This window comes from Cariama cristata, unplaced genomic scaffold (genome assembly GCF_000690535.1).
Source record: "Cariama cristata isolate BGI_N322 unplaced genomic scaffold, ASM69053v1 scaffold2969, whole genome shotgun sequence".
In the NCBI taxonomy this organism is placed as follows: Eukaryota; Metazoa; Chordata; class Aves; order Cariamiformes; family Cariamidae; genus Cariama; species Cariama cristata.
In genome coordinates this window covers 15,769-36,779 of record NW_009637226.1, presented here as the reverse complement: position 1 = coordinate 36,779, position 21,011 = coordinate 15,769, and the positions used below count along the sequence as shown (strand labels likewise).

General features: G+C 44.9%; 1 protein-coding gene across 2 annotated transcripts in view; it reads right to left on the bottom strand.

Annotated features, from left to right (window-relative positions):
- The window catches only part of DIXDC1 (DIX domain containing 1), a 38,292-nt gene that overhangs the window by 4,748 nt on the left and 12,533 nt on the right, over positions 1-21,011 (bottom strand). Inside the window, exons 2-14 of one of the 2 annotated variants that reach the window (XM_009708201.1) lie at positions 20,124-20,253; positions 18,656-18,781; positions 16,655-16,904; positions 15,311-15,418; positions 9,441-9,553; positions 7,747-7,895; positions 4,112-4,201; positions 3,952-4,005; positions 2,976-3,026; positions 1,815-1,919; positions 1,230-1,283; positions 559-651; positions 397-468 (exon numbers count right to left, since the gene is read on the bottom strand). In XM_009708201.1, the coding sequence (XP_009706503.1) occupies positions 397-468; positions 559-651; positions 1,230-1,283; positions 1,815-1,919; positions 2,976-3,026; positions 3,952-4,005; positions 4,112-4,201; positions 7,747-7,895; positions 9,441-9,553; positions 15,311-15,418; positions 16,655-16,904; positions 18,656-18,781; positions 20,124-20,253 (1,395 nt within the window). Of the gene's footprint in view, positions 1-396; positions 469-558; positions 652-1,229; positions 1,284-1,814; positions 1,920-2,975; positions 3,027-3,951; positions 4,006-4,111; positions 4,202-7,746; positions 7,896-9,440; positions 9,554-11,892; positions 11,916-15,310; positions 15,419-16,654; positions 16,905-18,655; positions 18,782-20,123; positions 20,254-21,011 lie in introns of those variants that run through there. The other variant, XM_009708203.1, reaches the window with a different exon arrangement.

Genomic DNA, 21,011 nt, shown 5'->3' with positions numbered 1-21,011 from the left:
CCGCTCTTTCCACCAAGACAATTCCAAGCACTCAATACCAGGGTCAACAGAAAAAAGAGAAGGTAAGAAGCTAAGCCCTGGTCTAACCATTGGCCAGTGTCAGAGCTGAAGCTACAAGCCACGAGTCTTTGGCTTCCGCTTACTCTTGTGCTCCCCTCACTGTTTCATCCCTTGGGATTTTGACACAAGGGACTAAGCCAGAGTGCTCACTGCCGAGAGGTTTTGTAAATTGGATGCTTCGTGGAGTCTGGCTGCCTTGGTTAGGGCACTGACAATGAGATTGCAGAGCCAGGCCTCTCTGGGATGAAGTGGATGATTTCTAGAGATACACAGCTAGAGGGTGCGGACAGAATCATCACTCCAACAGTCTGATGTGTAGACCAAGGCTTCCTATACCTCTTCAGCTTCTCTCTTCATGCAGTGAGCTAGCAGGGCCTCTTTGTGCTCCAGCTCCCGCTCCAAATCCACCTGTGAGGGGAGTAGAAGAGCCAGCACAAACTGAGCCACCAAAGTAAGCACCAGCTCCCAGGGCATTAGTGCAGCCCACCTGTTCCATACCTGTTGGTAGCTGGCCTCAGAAAGCTGTCTAAGCATTTCATCCAGTTTGGTCTGATGCTGCTGTAAATGCCGATCCTTCTGGCACAGTTCTTTCTGCAACACAGCAATCAAGAGAATCAACAGGACAGTAAGGCTCACAATCATCTTCCCATGGCAGGGAAGGTTATGTCGTCTGCCAGGATCAGGTTCCTCTACAGGCTGACTTACACAATGTGTGTACTTCTAGCTAGATGCTAGAACTGAGTGTCAAAGCTTTTTTTGAAAAGATTGGTCAGGCTGTTGTTACCTGGAGTCCCCTTGCCCAGCAAAGATCCACTACTGAGGCCAGACAACTGTCCCAGAGAAAACAGATTCCTGAGATATCAGTGGACAATCAGGTGACCCAACCTAACCTGACAGGCTTCTGCACCAGTGTTAGATACCCAACAAGCCACCACAGAAAAAAACATGACAATAACAGATCTACTATAAAAAGCTGTGGGCAGAACAAAGAACATCTAATCCCTCCATCTCATTACAAACATCCATGGCTATTGCAACTTCTTCACTACCCACAGCGCCACTTCCAGAGGTGACTGAGTGCTAGGGAGACAGCAGTCACATTCACAAAAATGAAGAACCACCAGATGCTGTCCCCCAGCAAAGCCTCCAGTGAAGAGAGGTTCCATTACTTTGTATTCTGCCAGTAGCCGGTTTCTCTCTTCAACCTTCCTCTGAAGGTCAACCTGCAGAAGTAACACATAGGTATGAGGTAGGTATTCCTAGAGAGTTAGTGACCACCTCTTTGCCCTTTGTGCTAAGGGGTGATCTGAGACCAAACATCTACAGAGTTCAAGGGAGATGATGTCTAATGATGGCAACCTTTTGGACCGGACAGTTCTTTCCTTTCCCTTCTCTCTCCAGAGAGACTATGTACATGGCAGCTCCATCTGTCAAAGTGCCACTTGCTAACGCAGGGAGTGCAATGAGGAAGGAGGAATGCAACTGTGCTGAAAACATCATGGGAAGCTTGTCCCTGTTTCAGCTGAAGGTCTTGGAGGACAGGAAGTGGAAGTGAAGAACAGGAAACTCCAGCGAGTCTCACAGCCGGCTAGTAGACTGTCTGCAGTTTTTACTATGCAGAGACCTTTGGTGGTTCACTATCCCACGACCCCAAGAACTGTGCTGCAACCGCTAACTCCACCCTGTGTTTGCTGGAGCCCTCAGGGCTACCAACCTCCTAAAATAATCTAGCCTTCAGCAGCATGGTGACTCACATTCTGGTTGTGCAATTCCTCCTTGTCCATGTTTGCTCTCAGCAGTTCCTGCTTTAGCTGAAGAACTGAAGCATCCTGTTGAATCAGCCTTTGCTGTAAAGCATCCTAGGAAAAGATGTTATCTGTAAGGAAGGTGCAAGACAGAGGCAGAGACCCTTCCCTGGGAAGCGAGGGACCTAGATCAGTGGTCATAACACAGTGGGGCCACTCAGAGGGCTGAAGTGTTGCCAAGGGCCCAATAGAGCAGGAGGTACATAGACACCTGCCCAGTGGGCTCTCAGCCCTTCTGCCTTTCTTTTACCCAAAAGTGATTTCCCTGCCAACATTCTAGCCACCTGGGACAGAGGGATTTCTGTGCTTCTGCCTGAACTTCCTGCTCCAGAAGTGGCCTGACAATTTGCTCTTATGGAAGAAAACAGCAGTTTTGGAGCCTCTTTTCAGTGGCCTACAGCTAGTGTCTCCAGCCACTCATCTGCAGCATCCAGAGGGCAGAAAGAGGCCGACATCAGCCAAGGCAACTTAAGCTCTCAGTGTGACCTAGTTGTGCAATGAAATCCTCTCTGAAGAGGCCAAAGTCAGGACTAATTCTGCACCTTTCACTCAGTGTTACGCAGAAGCCGAGAGCTCTACCTTGGACAGCTACTGCTGTTTGCTTCCTTCACGGGAGCCTGACAGGCAGCTCTAAAAATACCTCTGCTCAGAAGTAGATTAGCGTTCAGAACTCCAGAGGGAGAAACTGAGCGAACAGGAGCCAAAGCTGTGAAAAATGCTGCAGCTGAAGAGGACAAGGATACCCCCCGTGCTCTTTTTCTTCTGCTGTCAAGAATGAGTTCACTGGGCCAATCCTACTGTGCATACCCCAAGAGAGGGGGGAGGTGGCAAGGAAGAGCCATGAGAACCAAGCAGGCATCCTATGCCTCATGTTTGGTTTAGGGGAAACAGACCACAATCCTACTGACAGAAACAGAACACAGGAGACCTAAATCCTTGTGCCTGCCTTAACTGCAGTCTTCCCCCAGAGCCTTAAAGAGACCATAGGATCCCACACTTCTAAGTCCCCTAATACAACTTCCTCCACAATCTGAGATTCCTCCTACTCATGGGCTGCAGCAGACTCTAAAGCTTTACTGTTTCTATTTGATGAAGTGCCCCTTTCCTCACCTTTATTCCCTGTAGGTTTCTAGCTTCTTGTTTGTATTTCAGTAGCTCCTTCTGTAAATGTGACACAATGTGATTAAACGGTATCTTGTCACCCCTTCATAATCAACCAAAGCCAGTGTTCTATGTCCCCAGACACAGGCTTCAGAAGAAAGCACATCCCACCCTTTTCCACAGATCAAAGAGCATGTCAGGACCTGAGCTATTTTAATGAGTTACAAACATGACAACACAGTTGAGCAGCTCCCTAGGCCCCTGCTATTAAAGCCAAGAGAGAAAAAGATTGCCTAGTCCCCCAAATCTGTCCTTCAGGGCAATGCCAAATACTTCTCTCCCAGCATCAGAACTGGTCCCAGAGCCAGCATCAGCAGAAAGCTGAACTAAGACAGGCTTGACAGGGCAGGATCTTAGCTGCATTTACTTCCTACTTGAAAGATTGTTTATATTCAGACACAGCTAGAAACTTAACAGCTGTCCTGGATAAAGTTTTGAGAAGCTAGTACAACCTGAATCTCTCCAGCTTCAAGAGCATGCAGGAAAAACCTATTTCAGGGCTCATTTAAATTCCAGTAACACTTAGATATTTCTTTTATCAGCAACTGACTTAACCAGCATTGGCTTGAGGGAAAGCAGGGAGGTAGCACATATTTTTCTGGTGCTATCCCACAAACTTTTATTAATTGTTAATATAGATAAAATAAACACTTCCCAGCCAAGTATTGTGAGGGCTCTCCAGGTCAATGAATTATGGTCTCAGGGAAACAGATATCTATGCTCCTGGAGGGATGGAGTTCCCACACAACAGAATATCAAACAGAGCTGGAGCCCTAACACAATATCTCTCTCATGTAATTTGGTGTGTTGTCCAACCCCTGTCCCTGCCCTATTTCCCCCCGCCCCCCCAAATCAGGTAGGACAGAGCCTGCAAAGATCTCTTGACCCAAAACCTCTCTTCCCCTTTCCTCTGCCCCCCTCTAACCTTTAGGTCTTGATTTTCTTCCACACTCTGGTCCAGGCGACTTCGGATTATGATCTGAATGTAAAATACTATGGTTATTATTGTGCAAGATACCTGCCTGTGGCAGAACAGTGCAAAGGGCAGCTTGATCAGAGAAATGTAGGTACAGCAATGTGCTCACCAGCTGCTCTTCAGGGCAGGCTCCACGTTCACAAAGTTCAAAGGACCCTTCCTGCTCATCCTCAGGTAAAGACCCATTGAGCAACAAAGCCTGGGAAGATGAAGGGAAAAAATCTCCTCTTCAGAGGTTTCAAAGGAAAACAGGCTAGCTGCAGCTCTGACTAACAGACGTTCATATCAGCCGCCTTTAAACAGTTTCATTTTCCATTTCTGCTGACTTATTCCCCTCAAAAATGAGTAGAACTTTTCAGGAATGAACAAGAAGATTTATCCCCTGAAAAAGCTCTCTCAGAGATATCTGTCAGCCAATACTCTTCTCCACAGAAAGACACCAAACAAGGACAACTCCTCAGATTTTCAGGGAGTTAAGTCTGTCTCAGGCTTCAGTCTAAGGGTAGCCTTCACTACAATAACAGAATTGAAGTCTAAAGCAGAGACTGAACCGGGTTTACATTGTAAGACTTCTCTTCTGGAATGAGACTGAGGTGTCCCCTGCTGAAAGAAGCCATTATGCTAACATAGATCTACAAAAGACTTTAGAAACAGGATGTTCAGGGAAGCCTAATTCTGTTCTACACTAAACAAGACTGAGACACGTTCAGAGCTGTTGTCCAAGTGCAGGAAGATCCCTCACCCATGCAGACAGTACAAATCTTAAGCTACGCCCTGTGCTTGAGGAAAGCTAATAGAAGCACGGTATTAACTCCTTCAGCAGCTCCAAGGTAGCCCAGACACCTGCAGAACAATGCCAGAATTTCTCACAGTAGACCAAATCCAGCCTGAAGGAGAGAAAAGTGTGCACGATATGACAAGTAGGACCAGGCCAGATCTCCAGCAGGGTATACCATACTGGTTTTCTTACACTGACCTTTCTGTCTCTAACTTCCAGGACCCAGGGCACTTGGTACGTGCCAGGATGTTGCATACAACTGGACACATTGGAAACAGTCATGCCTCTTTCTTTCAGTTAGCTTTCTAGTTTATTTCTGTTTGAACTCCATGGCTAAAACCAAACTATCCCATTTCCAGTAGTACTCCAGTTCAGCCCCAAAAGACTTCAAGGATGACAGATCAGGTTCTGCCTGCTGATAGAATCTTCCACCAAAGAGCTGCAACTGCTGCCAAATAGCAAATAGCAATCTGTATTCAGTTAATGCAAAAGCTTTTTGGAAAACTGTTCTCTGAGTGCATCCCAAAGTCTTCCCAGCAGGACACTCAAGCAGGAATCACACAGGAACATAAAAAGCTGCCACAGTTTTAGCACCTTATGAGGTATACGTACATCAGGTCCCTAATATTTCAGTCAGACTCATGAACTGGAGGCTCTTAAATATTGAGCAAGAGGGGGACCAAAATCAATTAATTGATTCCAATTTCTTGGCTAGTAACATCAGCTGCCTCTTCCTACTCCCAGAGGATGACAGGGCAGCAATGACAGCTGCTTACCCTCACTCCTGAAACATGGGGCCAGGGTCAGAGGAACAGGACATGCCAGTCCCTCCAGTGCTGCCTCTCCCTGCTCCCAGTGGGCTCATAATGCAAGCAGATTTCACCAGTGAACCAAGCAGGGTTTGTTTTGGTTTGGGTTTTTTCAGGGTGTGGTGGTGGTTGGTTTGGTTTTTGTGTGGTGTTTTTTTTTGTTGTTGGGGTTTGGTTTAGGTGTTGGTTTTTTGTTTGTTTGATATTTTGGAGGGTGTTTTGGTTTGGTGGTTTTTTGTTTGTTTGTTTTGGGGTTGTTTGGAGGTTTTTTGTTTGTTAGGGGTTTGGGGTGTGTTTTTTTGTTTGGGTAGTTTTTTTTGTTTGTTTTTTTTTTTTTTTGGTGGTGTGGGTTTTTGTTGTGTGGTTTTTTTGGGTTTTTTTTGTTTTGTGTTTTTTTTTTTTGTTTTGTTTTGTTTTTTTTTTTGTTTTTTTTTTTAGTCTTTTGTTTCCTATCCATTGTCCACAGGGAAAGTGCCCATCCACCCAGACCCCACCCTCCTCCCTGGCTGCCTATGCTTCTCACACAATCTCTACTTTGTTTACTGGCACATAAATATTTACAATTCAAAGCCAGTATGGTTCCCAGCACAAACAGAAAGGAATATTCCTGAGAGAGTTCAGAGTCTTTACCATATGGATCAGGGGCTCTACCCCCCATGTAGAGCCAAATACATTGGGCTGAGGGTCATTTGGTCAGGGAGGTACTGGGAGAGGGCAGCAAGGAAAAGGTCCTGCAAATAAATAGTTGTATAGAGAATGTGCCAAATATTATAGTTCAGCCTAGCTCACTGAAAGACTGATGCAAGCCTGTGTGACCTCTGATCCGCTCTGTGAGTCTTGATTGATTTCCTGACATTCCTTGTCTCTCTGCATTACTTCTGATCACAAATCACAGAAAGACTGCTCTATTCTCTCAGGCTGCTAACAAAACCTACAGGCTGTTAAGTGCCCTGGTAAAGAAGTGGAGTCCTAGCCCCAGCACGTGAGAAAACACTGCTGCGTCTTTAACATTTTGCAGAGTAACATATGTGCTTTGCACAGTGGCAGCTCATACAGGAGTTAGCATAGCCTCACAGGACAGGGGACCAAGCCAATGAACCCAGCTAGGATCTAGACTCCAACCAAAAGACAATACAGACATAATCACCTTCTAAACATAGGCTGTTTTAGATTCTCTACAGTGGTTCCGTTCTCACCTGCATTCAGTGTGCCCTTTGCCCCCTCTCACAGTCCACTTTAATTACTATTAGTGAATATCACTGATCTTCAGTCTTCATAGCAATATAATCTTCCCCTCTCTCTCTCCACACCCTTCTCTTAACAGACTGGTGTTAAAATCCTTTGTCTGAAACCCTGATAAATATACTGGGGCTGGGGAAGTTGCAGCCCTTTCCGCCTTTCCTGGGCTTTCTTGGTTAAGCACGCTACACAATCATAGAATCATTATGGTTGGAAGAGACCTCAAAGATCATCAAGTCCAACCGTATACCCAATGCCACCATGCCCACCAAACCCACTAAACTATGTCTTGAAGCACCACATCTAAATGTTTTTTGAACGCCTCCAGGGATGACTCCACCACCTCCCTGGGGAGACCATTCCAATGATGGGAGACAGGCATATCCTGCCCCAAGCAAGACTGTGGCTGGATCCAGCTGTCTTCTAAATTGCATCCGGGACATTGGAAAGGACAGCTTTGTCATTCTCCATTCTGGAAAAGGTGCCCAGCACCAAATCACAATTGCAGGAGCAAATAGAGCCTAAACATTGCAAGAAAGAAAGATGTCAGAGTGCTTAATCAGTAGCATTCTGATGCTGGATAAGGTCTCTGCTGGCTGCAGCCAATATACCCCAATACACACTATCCACACTATCAGAAATACTCCCTCATTGATGAGGAATTCTTCCCTGAAGGGACTCATCCCAGAGTGAGACACAGGGAAGAGCCACTGTCCCCGTTTAACCAAGGTGACCCAAGAGACCATCTGACTTCTTGCACAAACACACCAGGAGACCTCACTGGACCAGGACTCTTATTCAACTCTCTAAAGTTCCAGGCTAGTGTCTCAGCTGCAAGATAACTTGTCTGCCAGCTACAGCTGGTGGGAAGATAAATGCATGTGGAAGGGAACACTGGCTGAGAAGAAAATCCGTTACCTGCAAACCTGAAATCATCTTCTTCGCTTCCTCCATTTCCTTTTCCAAATGGTCCTGTTGTTGCAAAAGCTGTTCCTCCCATGAATTCTCCAAATATGCCCCAGGGTTCCCTTCTTGCCACTCGGGCTGGAAAGGAGATTCTGTCTCTTCTGGAAGAGAAAGCAGCTGCATGTGGTCATGACAGACAGAGGAGTCCAGAAGAGACTTGCACCATACAATAACTGCCTGCTGTCCACACTCGTATCACTAACAAACTAGCATGTCTTCTAGCCTGTATCAAGGCAGTTGCTACAGCTGTGACATCTTGTCTAATCTCAAGGACTTAAGCCTCATTCTTTATGCAAAGGAAGCTTTCCTACATACATATATATCTCAAAGATAAGCATCCTTCCTCTTCGTTAACTTTGCTACATCTGATTCCTCAGTACTGGAGATTTCAAAGCACATCACAGGGGACAACACACTGCATCGTGTGCGGTAGAAAATACCTAAGGGGGGAAAACCAGCTGTGGGATTTGAAGAGCATGTCTTAGTGTTAGGGGGTGCACCAGGGACCCACTGAAGGCAACATTAAACAGTATTTCTACTCGTCAAATAACATGGCTTTCTCAAGGTGGAGAACACACCTAATTCCGAAAGAGACTTCTCTTAACAGCAAGTTTAATAGCCTTGCATGCCTTTTCTGATTCCCACAGCACAAGCTGTATCACTGGGTAACTATCATCCACTGGCTGGTCCAGGAATATAGATTTCTTTTCTTTCTTCCCTAAGAAGGGATGAGGTTTGATGAGGAATAATCATAGCAGTGCTTGTTAGCCAGTTGACCAAAAGTGAAATTGGCCAATTTCAAGCTGCTGTGCATCTGTAGACATGCAGCTGCAATATCCTACTATATGGACCGCAAGTAGACACAGTACTGCTAAGAATTTAAGGAAGAGGCACAGCCTGCCAGCTACTTCAGCTGCTGAGATAGTCTGTCAAATACTTTTGAAGGAGCACTGAAGCAGGACTGCACTGGCTGAGACAGCAAAGCATTTCTTGAGAGCTTCTTTGTCATTTGCTCTTGGGACGGATGCTAACCAAAAAGAGTTATTATTAGGCTGCATTCCTGAGAAGGAAAAGAAACAAAAAAAATCACTTCAGGAACTTCTTTGTCCTTCAATCTGCATGAAAATTTAAAGCGCAAACTCACTATATCACAGGGCATTTGTGGCAATACAGCAATGACTTCTCAAATGCAAATACCACAACAATACTACAACTGTTCAATTCCTTGCAAAGAGACACTCGACCTATGTACAGATGTGCTGTAAACAGAGACCCTTACAAAAAGTCAGGTTATGCATCATGGGCTTGACAAGCTCACATTGACTCTTTCTTTAAGGGAATTTAAAATATTTTTTTTTTTTCCAATGAGGCTCTGATGAAAGCATTCACCCTACAGTGAAAATTATATATGACCCTTAAATCCTTCTCCAGAGCTTTTTATCTTCCAAGCATTACTTTGCAAGCCTCACAGACATTGCCATATTATGGCATTATTGTAGTGTTAAGTTTTGGGATTTAGTTTTATGTGAACAGATACTCAGCACCACATTCTCTACATTCATTTCAGTCACTGGGGAACTTTTCAGCACATTTATGATACAAATTCCAATGAAAGTGTGAGCTGTAAAGCGTTATCTGCAAGGTACCTGTTTTATTTTTTGTTTCTTCAGTATGGATGATCACAAGTCTTTCCTTCTCCTCTGATGGGGCTACAGTGGATTCACTCTTCACACTATGGATAGGACTGGGCGATGCAAGACTGCAGAGGAAAGGAGAAACAGGTGCTTCCAGTGCTGATCAAAATTATCCTCATCTAAGATAAAAGTGAATATGCAGACAGGCTTGTCGAAACTAAGAATTTTCTGCATACTAGAGAAGCCATTAACAAACCAAACTGGGCATGTAACTTTTCCATCACTCTACATCAGTGGCATAGCAGGCTAACTAATAAGTAGCAAAACGTGTCTCTTCATTTCACTTAACAGAATGCAAGTTTGAGACTGCCATCACAGAATTCACTTATGCTCACACAGGGATAAGACCACACTCTGCTGAAGGTCTGCTCAGAAACAGTTACTGCAAGCTGTATGTTAATACTGCAAGCTGAAGCAAAAAGCCACCCTGTCTTGCTTCATCTCTTGCTCTGGCTTTCAGGAGTACCACTTCACTAGCTTGAAATTTCAAGGACAAAATATTATTGAAAGTTAGATACCACTCACTCATGTTCTTAGGTTAAAACTTCTTGAAAGTACCCACATATTTTCACTGGAGCCATCCCAGCTGACTGTGAGGTTCAAGCAATCTTTTTTCAGAAATTCTTCCTAAATGCATCACCTAGACAACATCAAAAGGTGGCTGAAGATCAGTGACCCATTCAATGTACCTCTAAAGTTACAGGAACTAATCCTTGGAAGTGTGAGAAGGAGTTAATTTTTCATTCTCCCCACCACAGAAACAAAGGACAGAGAACAAAAAGAAAACAGTGTGGAAATAATATAATAGGTTTAAGAAAAATAAAAGGCATCGACAGCTTGCCTTCTGCATCTTCCCAACACTGCTGCTACATATTCCACAGCTCTCACAGAATCAGAAAAGCCTTGCAACAGAGATGGAAATGACTTGCTAGCAGCTCCGTCCGGTCCATTCCCAGAGCCAGTGCTGGCCTACTTCTCATTTATATTACATACCTTCAAGCAGTCTAGTTTTAATGGTCCAGACTAAATGGACTTTCACCATGTTAAAGGAAAAGATGAATGCAACTTACTAAGTGAAAGAACAACCATCTTCTAATGGTGATCTCTAACAGCTACAGTACCTGTTCTTTCCTGCCTAAACAGGGTGTGCATGATTGTTAAAGGGGTCCAGGCCACCTGACTTTGCCCAAGGATTTACCTTCAGAAAGGCTAACTCCATGACAGCATTCCCTGATTAGGCACATTTTGTATACAACATTTGTAACCAGCCCCCTGCTCCTGCTTCTCTCTGAATGGGTGCACAGCATAAAATTAAAATAATTGTTTGGGAGCCCAGAGAGTACTATTGGGTTTCCATTATACACTAAGGGTCAGAGAAAAGGATGAAACTTTCAAACAGCACAGGTACAAACAGGAAGCCCAGCTGATCTAACATGTCGAGTAACTGAGAGTGATTTTACTTCCTTCTAGGAAAAGATCTTGATGTTCCCCCCACATATTCTCATCTGATACTCTGAATGGGCCATCATCCTGAAAAGGCCACTGAGAAGTGCAGTGCAGGTTCTCATCCATGCAAAAGATCAAAGAATGAGAGCTGTCCTAGAAAAACAATATTAGCGACTGTTGGGCGAGAAGGTGGTGAAACTGAGGGATGGGCAAGAGCAGGGAACTGGAAAGAAGAACAAGCAGGGCAAAAAACCAAGGGATACAAGCCTGGAAATAACATTTCCCTCTTCCAAAGTCTGCTCCTCTCAGCATTGGATCCACAGCCCAAAGCAAATACAGAGAAACACAGCTGGGGCAGAGGGGTGGGATTAACTGGTCACTACAGGTCTCCACAACATAGACAGTTTTACAGGCAACTGCTTAGGCATTCCTACGTCCACAGCCTCCTTTCCAGGCAGTTCCCCTATTTTAAAAGGCCAGTGGGTTCACATGGCATCAGTGACAACCTCTCAAACAATGCCAAACAGTGAAAGAGCCACTGAGATGCACTCAGATGAAACAGTAGCACAGGTCAGGTTGCTTCATACATTATGCTGTCAAGTTAACGCTGGAAATATTTCTACGGTTTTTGCATCAGTCGCCAAACCCATTAGAGTACATAATATCCACGGATGTAACTTGTTCTCTAAAGTACATAACAATTCGCGATTAAAGCAAGCAAAAATAAGTGCTGGGAAATTAAAGCTATTTAAGACAGATTTATGATGCAAACTGTTCTACTTTATTCCTTTTACCAGTTTGTTTAACTTGTGTCCTTTCTTCATCGAGTCCCAGAGTTGCCAGAGCCTTCACAGTCAAGGCTTTAGGGCAACTGCCTCACTGATAAGTCTGAACTCTCAAAATCTTAATAAACACCCCATCCCTGCTGTTTCAAATGACAATGGCAACAATTGCTCACCATTTGACCTGCTTCCCTCCCATGATCCCACTTTAACCTTTCGCCTCACAGAATCCGTTTCCCAGGCAGCCTCAGGATTCTGGCTACAGACGTGCCTTGTCCCTTCACATGCTCAGAATTCAGTGCAGAAGATGCAAGCTCCTGTCAAACTACTGGAGAAATATTTGCAAGCCAGACCACTTCACGTTAGCTGAAAGATTCACAGCAGAATTTTAAAAATAATAATCCTCAGGGTCTTTGTAAGAAACCACCCGATGACAGATCAGCAGCCCACACACACATAGTTGATTCCAGAGTCAGTGATTTCTGCAGCCAGGGTTTCTTTTGCTGGTTTTCCTCTCGGGTTATTTGTCTCTTGCTGCTGCATTTTGGTCAGCTGCACACCCAGTTGTTTTCATCACAAGGACTGCAATCTGGATTGCCAGTGGTGTTTCTTATCCCATTCTGCCCTCTTTAGACTCCAAGCACCTGCTGCAGACACCAATGAACAGCCAAGAGAAGGTGCTCCTGCAAGCAGTAGGTTCCTTGTTCTTCTAGGTTTGGATGCAGTCTCGGAAGACAGCTTGCAGCACTTCCCAGCCCTATGCACGGCTTCCTCTTCCTCGCTGTCTCCAGCTCCCTCTCCCTCCTGCTGTCACACAGGCTGTGCAAGGCAGAGCCTTTTCTCTGAGATGCCTGGCTCAGAGTGGGGGAGGGAAGGGTGATGGAAGGGGAGGGGAAAGGGAGATGGATTGGTGAGGGGCTCAGTAGCCTGGGAATCCATCTGATTTGGGCAAATTTTCCATGAATCATTTCAATTGCCTTTTCTTATTAGAGCTTTTGTCTGTGGGAATTCTGTTATTCAGGCTGTGAGCTCTCTTACTGAAGAGTTAATGCAGAAATGAGCTGATGCTAGGCAGGGGATGCTGCTGTGGGACAGACACAACAGCAGCACAATTAGATGGAGGGGGGTGGCTGCAGTTAATAACCACAGCTCTCACTCATAAAATAAGTGGCTTGTTTCTCTCAGCCAGTTCTCATAATAAGCAAGTACATTTCTCTCTGTAATGAAAAAGAGACAAGCATCTTGTTTTCATCATGAAGCCTGGTATCAGCAGAAGACATCCCCAGGAGCTGGAGCTCAGATTGCTTGCAATTTCTTTGGGTGGCTCACTCATCACTTATGTAAATATTCTCACCATATTATGTCCTACCAGCAATAGTATCACCATTACCATATGGTAAGAGAACTCATCTTGGGGGAAAAACAAAAAACACAACACAAAGTGATTTAGGACATGCAGAGAAATTTTCACTCGCCACCAAAATACAGCCACATATGAGCAAACAGCAGTTGTTTGACAATCCGTTATAGGGTAGAAGAGTACACATAAAATACTACAGCTACCTTAAACTGAAGAATGAGTGGAGGGAGCAGCACGTTTCACTCACTGCCTGACTGAGATCACGGTTCAAGAGTCAAGACCAAAGTTCTGTGCCATTAGCCATGAAATCCTGTTTCCAAGACCAGAATTTTTACATCTCCCCTGGAATGACAGCTTCAAAAGTACACTCTGTACTGACATCATGTGGAGGCAGTGGTCCAATAGTGGCTCCCATGGAGTTCCCACACTCTTCCAGATGTGTATGTCTATTTATAAACACGACCTCACAATGATATACAGCAAATTTTGGGGATAAGTACAGACTACTGTATTTTTTTCTCTGTTGGGCCAAGCAACCTCAGGTACACGGAGGCCTCTTTATACCATGGAACATCAGAAGTGGTCTGAGAAATCCTGTGGAGACATCCTGCCTGCTGAGAAACTGTCAGTGGCAATCTGTCCTAACAAAATGAACCTCCTCACTCCTGCACAAATCGGAGGGCAATAGTTGAGGCACTTTCAGGGAATAGCCGAGACAGGACAAGGAGACAACAAAGCAGAGTTGGGGCTTTCACTAGGGACAGGAAACTGTGAATCAGAAAGAGCTGCAGCTCTGCCCATGCAGCTCTGCCGTCTTAGTCTGTTCCAGAAGAGATTAAATGGAACAAAGCATCATATCCAGAGGGAGATCTAATATGTTCTGTTACATAGTCCTTTGTCTTCAAGCTAGTTTTTTGTTCTCTAGGGAAAAAGAAAAAGGCTGTCCTTTACTATGAAGCTATCCATGCTGGATCAGCTCCCCTATTGCAGTACAGTTTTTCTTCAAATGCCCCTTCAGCTACACTGTCTCTCCCATATCCACAAAAACAAACAACACAGTCATGTGTCTTCCCGCTCCCCTCCAATGCTCAAGTAAATTGGGGGCAGAGTTTTGACTTCTGCCCCAAAGCAAAGGGTAGTAAGAAGAGCTTGTAAGGCACCAGTGTAATGTGTTGTAACTGGCACATGCTGCTCAGGTTCACAGCTGCAAGTTGTGGCACCTCCTCTTGGAAATGTATTATATGCTGCCATTCTAACCAATCCTGTCTTCTACAGGTTCCATTTCCTTTGAAAGCCTCCACTTGTATGGGCTTGATCTTGTTTAACTTGTGCAGTCAAGAACCCAAGTCAAGACTGCAGGCTGTTTAGAGCACAGAGCACATGTTTCTCAGGATCCAAGTCCTACTTCAAAGGGGAAGCCATCTCCAGTGGCAACAATACTGAACTCTGACTTTCAGGCTTTGCAGTAGTATGCAGGAGATTTTTCAGCAAAATAATTAAATGCTGCACTTTAGATTGAAGGTGAAAGTCTGGGTGATGGAGGGGCAAATTAGATAACTGTAAATCTAGAGACAGTTAAAGGTGATGGATGAGGGCACAATGGCCATGAAGACACAGCTGCAGATCCCCCAGGACCATATATCTGGATTAAAGACTGGTGTGTTCCTGTAACTGCTGTTCAAATCCACATGCCCCTCATCTCTGTCTTTCTGCAGGGCATGAGGTTTGTTGCTTTAAGTTCCTTTCCTCCACCTCCTTTCCATCAGCTCTGAAATATTCATCCCTTGCACCCTAGATACTCTGCCCCTTCCTTTCTGTGAAGCAGGTCATAAAATCTATTTCAGCATCCCTCATGCCAACACTCCCTCAAAAGGCTGCACCTGCACATTCAGGTTCCCAGTAAAATCTTTAGCTGTGTCTTTCCTAATCCTATTCCCCTAGTCCCACTGAGGGACACTCCAGAGTTTTAGACAATTGTAACTCAGAAGTTGCTAGCTCTTATCTATGTGATCACATCGTGAATGAGATCAATTTTATCTGTGGGAGAAATGGCAGTAAACTACCGCTTCATGTTGGCTCCTGAGGCTTCATTCTCCACATCATGCAGGAGACTATATGCTGGGAATCTTCTTTTCCATCAGAGCTAACCAGATCACAGTGATACGAAAGGGCACTTTAGGGAATGTCAGACAAAGGACCACAAGGGGACACATCTTGGCAATAAAGTTCCTTACCTGGAAGACTGGGACTCCAATGGCATGTTCTGCTGCCCTTCATACTGCTGCACCAGTGCCCGGACACTCCAGTAGGGGTTTTCAATCTCCTCATCCATGCTGCTATTTCTGGAGATAATAATCATAGAATGAGGGAAGCCTCACCTGATAGGAGCAGGAATTCTTGTCTCCAAGAAAGAGGGTAGGAAAGCTAACAAAAGGAAGGTAAAGAGGAGGGGACAGCTAGAAAACTGCCAATTAAGAAGATTCTTCTATCAGGGAGCTCCATCCCATCTTCTTGATGTGCGGGAAACACAGCCAAACAGGCTTTAACTTTCAAACTTTTAAGCTTATCCCTGATTCTGTGACTAGAAAACTACAAAAGTTTGGGAAGGCAAGGAAAGGAATAGAATTTGCAAATAGCATGAGGACGGGCTTTTCTGAAGAACTCTTGACCCAAAGCCTTTGGAAGAGAAACCTTTAACATTTCATTTTTCAACAAAATATACTATTTCAACCTCATTTCCAAACTGCTTCATGGGTACTCCCTTGAGCCAATATAATACAGGCAAATGACCTTCAGCTGCGTAAATTAAACCCTTGATAGATCACCATCTGGCTCACCATCCATTCAAATGTCATTACTATTATAATCCACATAGCACCTTTTGCAAGTGTTAAATGTGCTTTTCAGAATTACACATTCCCTCTGTACATGGATCATCTCCCTTCATTATCACTAGAACTCCTCCACTTACATGGTAGGCTGCATCAGCTGATTAACAGCACACAACACTCTGCACCTGCCTATATAACACTAAGCATAACATTGGGATGTACAGCAATGTAGGAGACAGAATGGACTTGTAAAATAGGCTCAGTGCCTCAAATCTGGGCATAACTGCTCCCAGATCTGTAAATGGTATCTGTATTTAAGACCTGACTTCTGTTTCACTTGAAATGAGAATGTCTCCAAGTAGAGAGCACCAAGAAAGGGCACTGTGCTCAGCATGAAATGGGGAAAATGAGGCAGCAGAGTTCCCTCTGGCTTGGCCATAATAAACTGTTCTTTTCCAGTGAGGTAACAGAGATCCAGCAGCTATTTTTCTGCAAAATCTGAAAAGAACCTGGAATACCTGCAGTCTTCATCATGAGGCAGCCAGGCGAGGTCAGTACTCCTCTTTGTTAGGCCACTATCTATTTAGGTTTCAGTGAGACAGCACCAGTTTGTCTCTTATTTGTTTGCACAACAGGAGACCTACCTTTCACCAGGAACTGTCAGGATAAAGAGGAATCTATTTTAAAAGAAATTGTGTCCATCTGCTAACATGACCTGACCTTACATAACCAGGGAAAATTCATTACCTCTGTCTGTGCCGGAAAACATCTCGGCCGGATTGCAAGACATCTTGACGAACATCTGCCAGAGCAGCCACCGCCCCTTGGACCACTGCAGCAGCTGAGCGAGGCCTGTGACTGGCAGACGATGCTGACAAGCTCTTCCCCACCATGCCAGCAGGGCTATGATTCATTGCTCTCCCGGAGCCTGGTTTGAAATGAGCAGCTAAGGCCAGGATCAACCTCATGATAGATTTCAAGTTCCCATCAACAATATCTGCAAAATGCAAATAAAGCCAAGCACAATGCCATTAACATGAAGTCCCACCAGAGATGTATCTGACCAACAAGCATGAAAATAATTAAACCCAATGGGACCATGCCAGTAACGAGGACTATTCAAAAAGGACTGCATTTCAGCACAGATGCTTAGCTCTGCTTGTTTCGTACAGAGCAGCAAACTGACTGCCACCTACAGATCGCAAGTTTAAATGCGTTGAACAGACCTGAGCCTTCCCTCTATGGCCATTTCCAACTAACAATCCAGTGGGTCACGTGAGGGCACATGATAATTACTGAATGCTCACTGGAAAAGTACAGCAGTTACAGAAGACTACCACTGTACTAGCAGTCATTTCAATTAGAACATGGAATTTGCACTTTTTTTTTAATACTAAAGACCAGAGAACAGCAATATATTTCTTTAGCAATAGCATCCTGTACCATAAACTCTTTGTAGCACCTTGCAAGAGTTAGCTAGTCAGTTTTAATAATATCACTCCAAGCATTTCCCCCAACACACAAACTAGCTCAAATATGTTGATCTCGAGATCACTGCAAAGATCAGCCATTCTTTCAGACTAGGATTTCTCAAAACAATTTAGTCAACTGAGATACTCAAAGTCCATTAAGATAACAGGAATAGGGTTTCCAAATATCAGAGGCAGCCTAAAAAAAAAAATCATAAGTGCTGGAGGCATGAAGGCTGGTTATTACTTCAGTATCCGAAAAATTAGAAATAGCCAAAATAAGTCTCAGTGACTGTTACCTCCACATCATTCATGGAGAACATGAAGCCAAAAGTTTGTGTGAATCGTTTGAAGTCCTAGAATGAGTCAATGTCAGAACTATGACCAGAGCACTGGAACATGTGTCCCAGAGTCTCATACTTGTATCCTATACTATGACCACATGACATCATTTCATTGCATATCCAGGTTGATAACTTTGCTTATGTAAGACTTTCACCAATATTGCTATCATTTCTATAGTCATGAGCTCATAAGACAACTTGCAACATTACTGAAAGAACCAGCATAGCCTCCTATTTGTCAGTAGCAGTACTGTGCGAACAGTACTCATTACTCTATGTTTAAATTCTAAGCCTCTCACCAACAGCTTGTACTCTTCTGCTAACAGCAAGGGTTATGAACTCCATGTAGCCTGTCTCAGCATTTTTCCTTTTTCTCATCTGAAGAGCCACAGAATCAGAATTGTATCCCTTCCCAGTACAGTCAGCAAACAGTAAGGATCAGGGCCTGTCTCCTACCCCGTATATCTACACACCCACACACATCAGCAATCCTTGTGATATCTGACTAAACCCCGCCATAGATGTGTGATTTTGCATACTGGGTCTCCTCCCTACTTACAGGCCATGTGAAACAGTATCACAGGCTTCCAGTGGACCAGAAATAATTTTCCTGTGTCTCATTTCACAGTAGCAGGTTTGTATGTCCTTTTAGTGAAAGATTCTGAGTCTGTTGTTCCTCATGACACCATTATTTGATCTTCTGACTGCTCAGGAGCAGGACAAAAGGCACTTTTTGGTTTTGTGCACTGTGCTGCTACCAAAAGCAGTTAAGAATGCAGTATCATTCAACACAAAACCTGTTACTGACCCACCCATAGGAGGGCAAAAAACAAAACTCCCCCCCCAAACCAATACATTATTTGTTTGATACAAAACAGACAGAAACAGGCCTTCAACAGATAGAATCATCTGTGGTGACTGCCAGGGGCACATACCTTTTGCTGATGTCTGATGCATGCGAATCTTTTTTGATGCCACAAACTGCAAGACCTTCTCCACATTTTCCCTCATCTGCTGCTGGCTGGTGGGGTTGACCTGAATGCCATTCAACTTCTCACCAGCTAAAGGAGTGAAAAAACTTTATTAGAGAAGAACTGAACTGCTTGGTGCTGTCAGAGGAATTGCTATAGGTGTAGGGCCTGATCTTGTCTCTTGACTGGATACTGCAAGAGGCATGAACGGCTTCTTGTCCTGCTTATACGGTACCCAGTATCAGGAATAACTAGGTTGGAGACTGTATTGGGTTTACATTGCAAGGTTTTGGTAGCGGGTGGGCTACAGGAGTGGCTTGTGAGAAGATGCCAGAAGCTTCCCCTGTTTTCAACAGAGCCAGTTCCAGCTGGCTCCAAGATGGACCCACCACTGGCCAAGGCCAAGCCCATCAGCGATGGGGGGAATGTCTCTGGGATAACATAGTTAAGAAGGGGTAAAAATGCTGCACAACAGCAGCCAGGAGAAAGGAGTGAGACTGTGTGAGAGCAACAACTCTGCAGACCCACAGGTCATTGCAAGAGGAGGAGCAGGAGGTGCTCCAGGTGCTGGAGCAGAGATTCCCCCGCAGCCCATGGTGAAGACCATGGTGAAGCAGGCTCTCCCTCCACAGCCCATGGAGGTCCACGGTAGAGCAGATCTCCACCTGCAGCCCGGGGAGGACCCCACACCAGAGCACTGGGATGTGCCCCAAAGGAGGCTTTGACCCCATGGAGACTCCATGCTGGAGCAGGCTCCTGGTGGGACCTGTGACCCCATGGGGGACCCAGACTGGAGCAGTTTGCCTGAAGGGCTGCACCCCAGGGAAGGACCCACGCTGGAGCTGTTCGTGAAGAACTGCAGCCTGTGGGTAGGACTCACGCTGGAGGAGTCCATGCAGGACTGTCTGCCGTGGGAGGGACCCCAGGCTGGAGCAGGGGAAGAATGTGAGGAAGAAGGAGCAGCAGAGACAATGTGTAATGAACTGATCACAACCCCCATTTCCCAGTCCCCTGTGCTGCTTGGGGGGAGGTGGTAGAGAATTTGGGAGTGAAGTTGAGCCCAGGAAGAAGGGACTATCTCTGCAAGCAGGTCAGTCTTCCAAAAACACCACACACTAACACCATTCCTCTACAAGGTAAATCCTTTCATAACTCCATTCCAGCCTCTTGGGAGTTAATATGGTCCCCAAAAGGTTTTAGCACATCTGTTGTAACTGTCTGCTAAAACATAAGCACTTAAATAGAATTGCATTTACGATTGGCTTTCTGATTGTTTTCTTTTAAAGTCACTCCTTCCCCCCACACTGGCAAGCTCTGACACAGTTATTAACATCTGCCAGTATGCCTGACAGATGTCAGAGCCAAGGCCAGCCTCTTCTACACAAAATCTAAAACTGCAAGGTGAAAAATAGTGCCATATGGCATTACTGACCTACAATCTCAATGAGCAAAGCAAGAATGACTCCATCTCGGAGATCTTGTCTCAGGTCTTGGACTGGCTTTATTGTTGGCTGCTTCTTCAGCTGGGAATTCACCCAGGCCACATATGCCTGTAGCTGTTGCTAAGAATAGAAAAAAAAATGTTTGCATGTCATTGCCATTTCAGGGAGAAGTTGCATAGCTCTCACTTTTCTCTTTCATCTTCAGATGTCTTTTCTCATTGTCTTTTGCCCTTGAAAACAAACACCAATGGTCTCATCCCAAAGCCTGCTGAGCACTAACTGACATCACGGCACGCTGTGGTGCAGCTCACTCCACGCCAGGACAGGAAGAGCGAACAGACAGCAGGACAGGACTCATGATCTAAGCACAGCTCAGAAGAGAGCTTTACATTACATTGAATCTAGGTTGGTGCCAAACCCATGCTGTCATCCCCTCATTTTTGGTGCCAGAACTGGTTCACTCACAGCATTTAGTGTCCCATCCACACTATTTTCTTCCACATACCAAGAAAGTAGAAAACCCACAACACAGAAGGAAGAAAACCTGTGTTATTTCGCTTTAAACTACGCTATCTACCAAAAGAAACAACCAGGACATATTTCCCAGAAGAGACAACAGCCTCCCTCCTTAACACTCCCAGCATGGTGCATTTGTAACAGTTCATGCAACAGGGAAGATACACCCTGTTGTACAGCCCCCTTCCTCCATTTCCTTGGATCTGCATCAGCATTTCTAATTGCCCAGTTTCTGTTTCTGTACACGTGGAAGCTGGCTTGCCACAGCACTTAACACCTACAAGACCTGAGAGCAAGGAACACTGCCATTCCAGCCGGTAATACTGGATGCTGGTTCATACAGCTGTGGGTCTTGTCAGCAA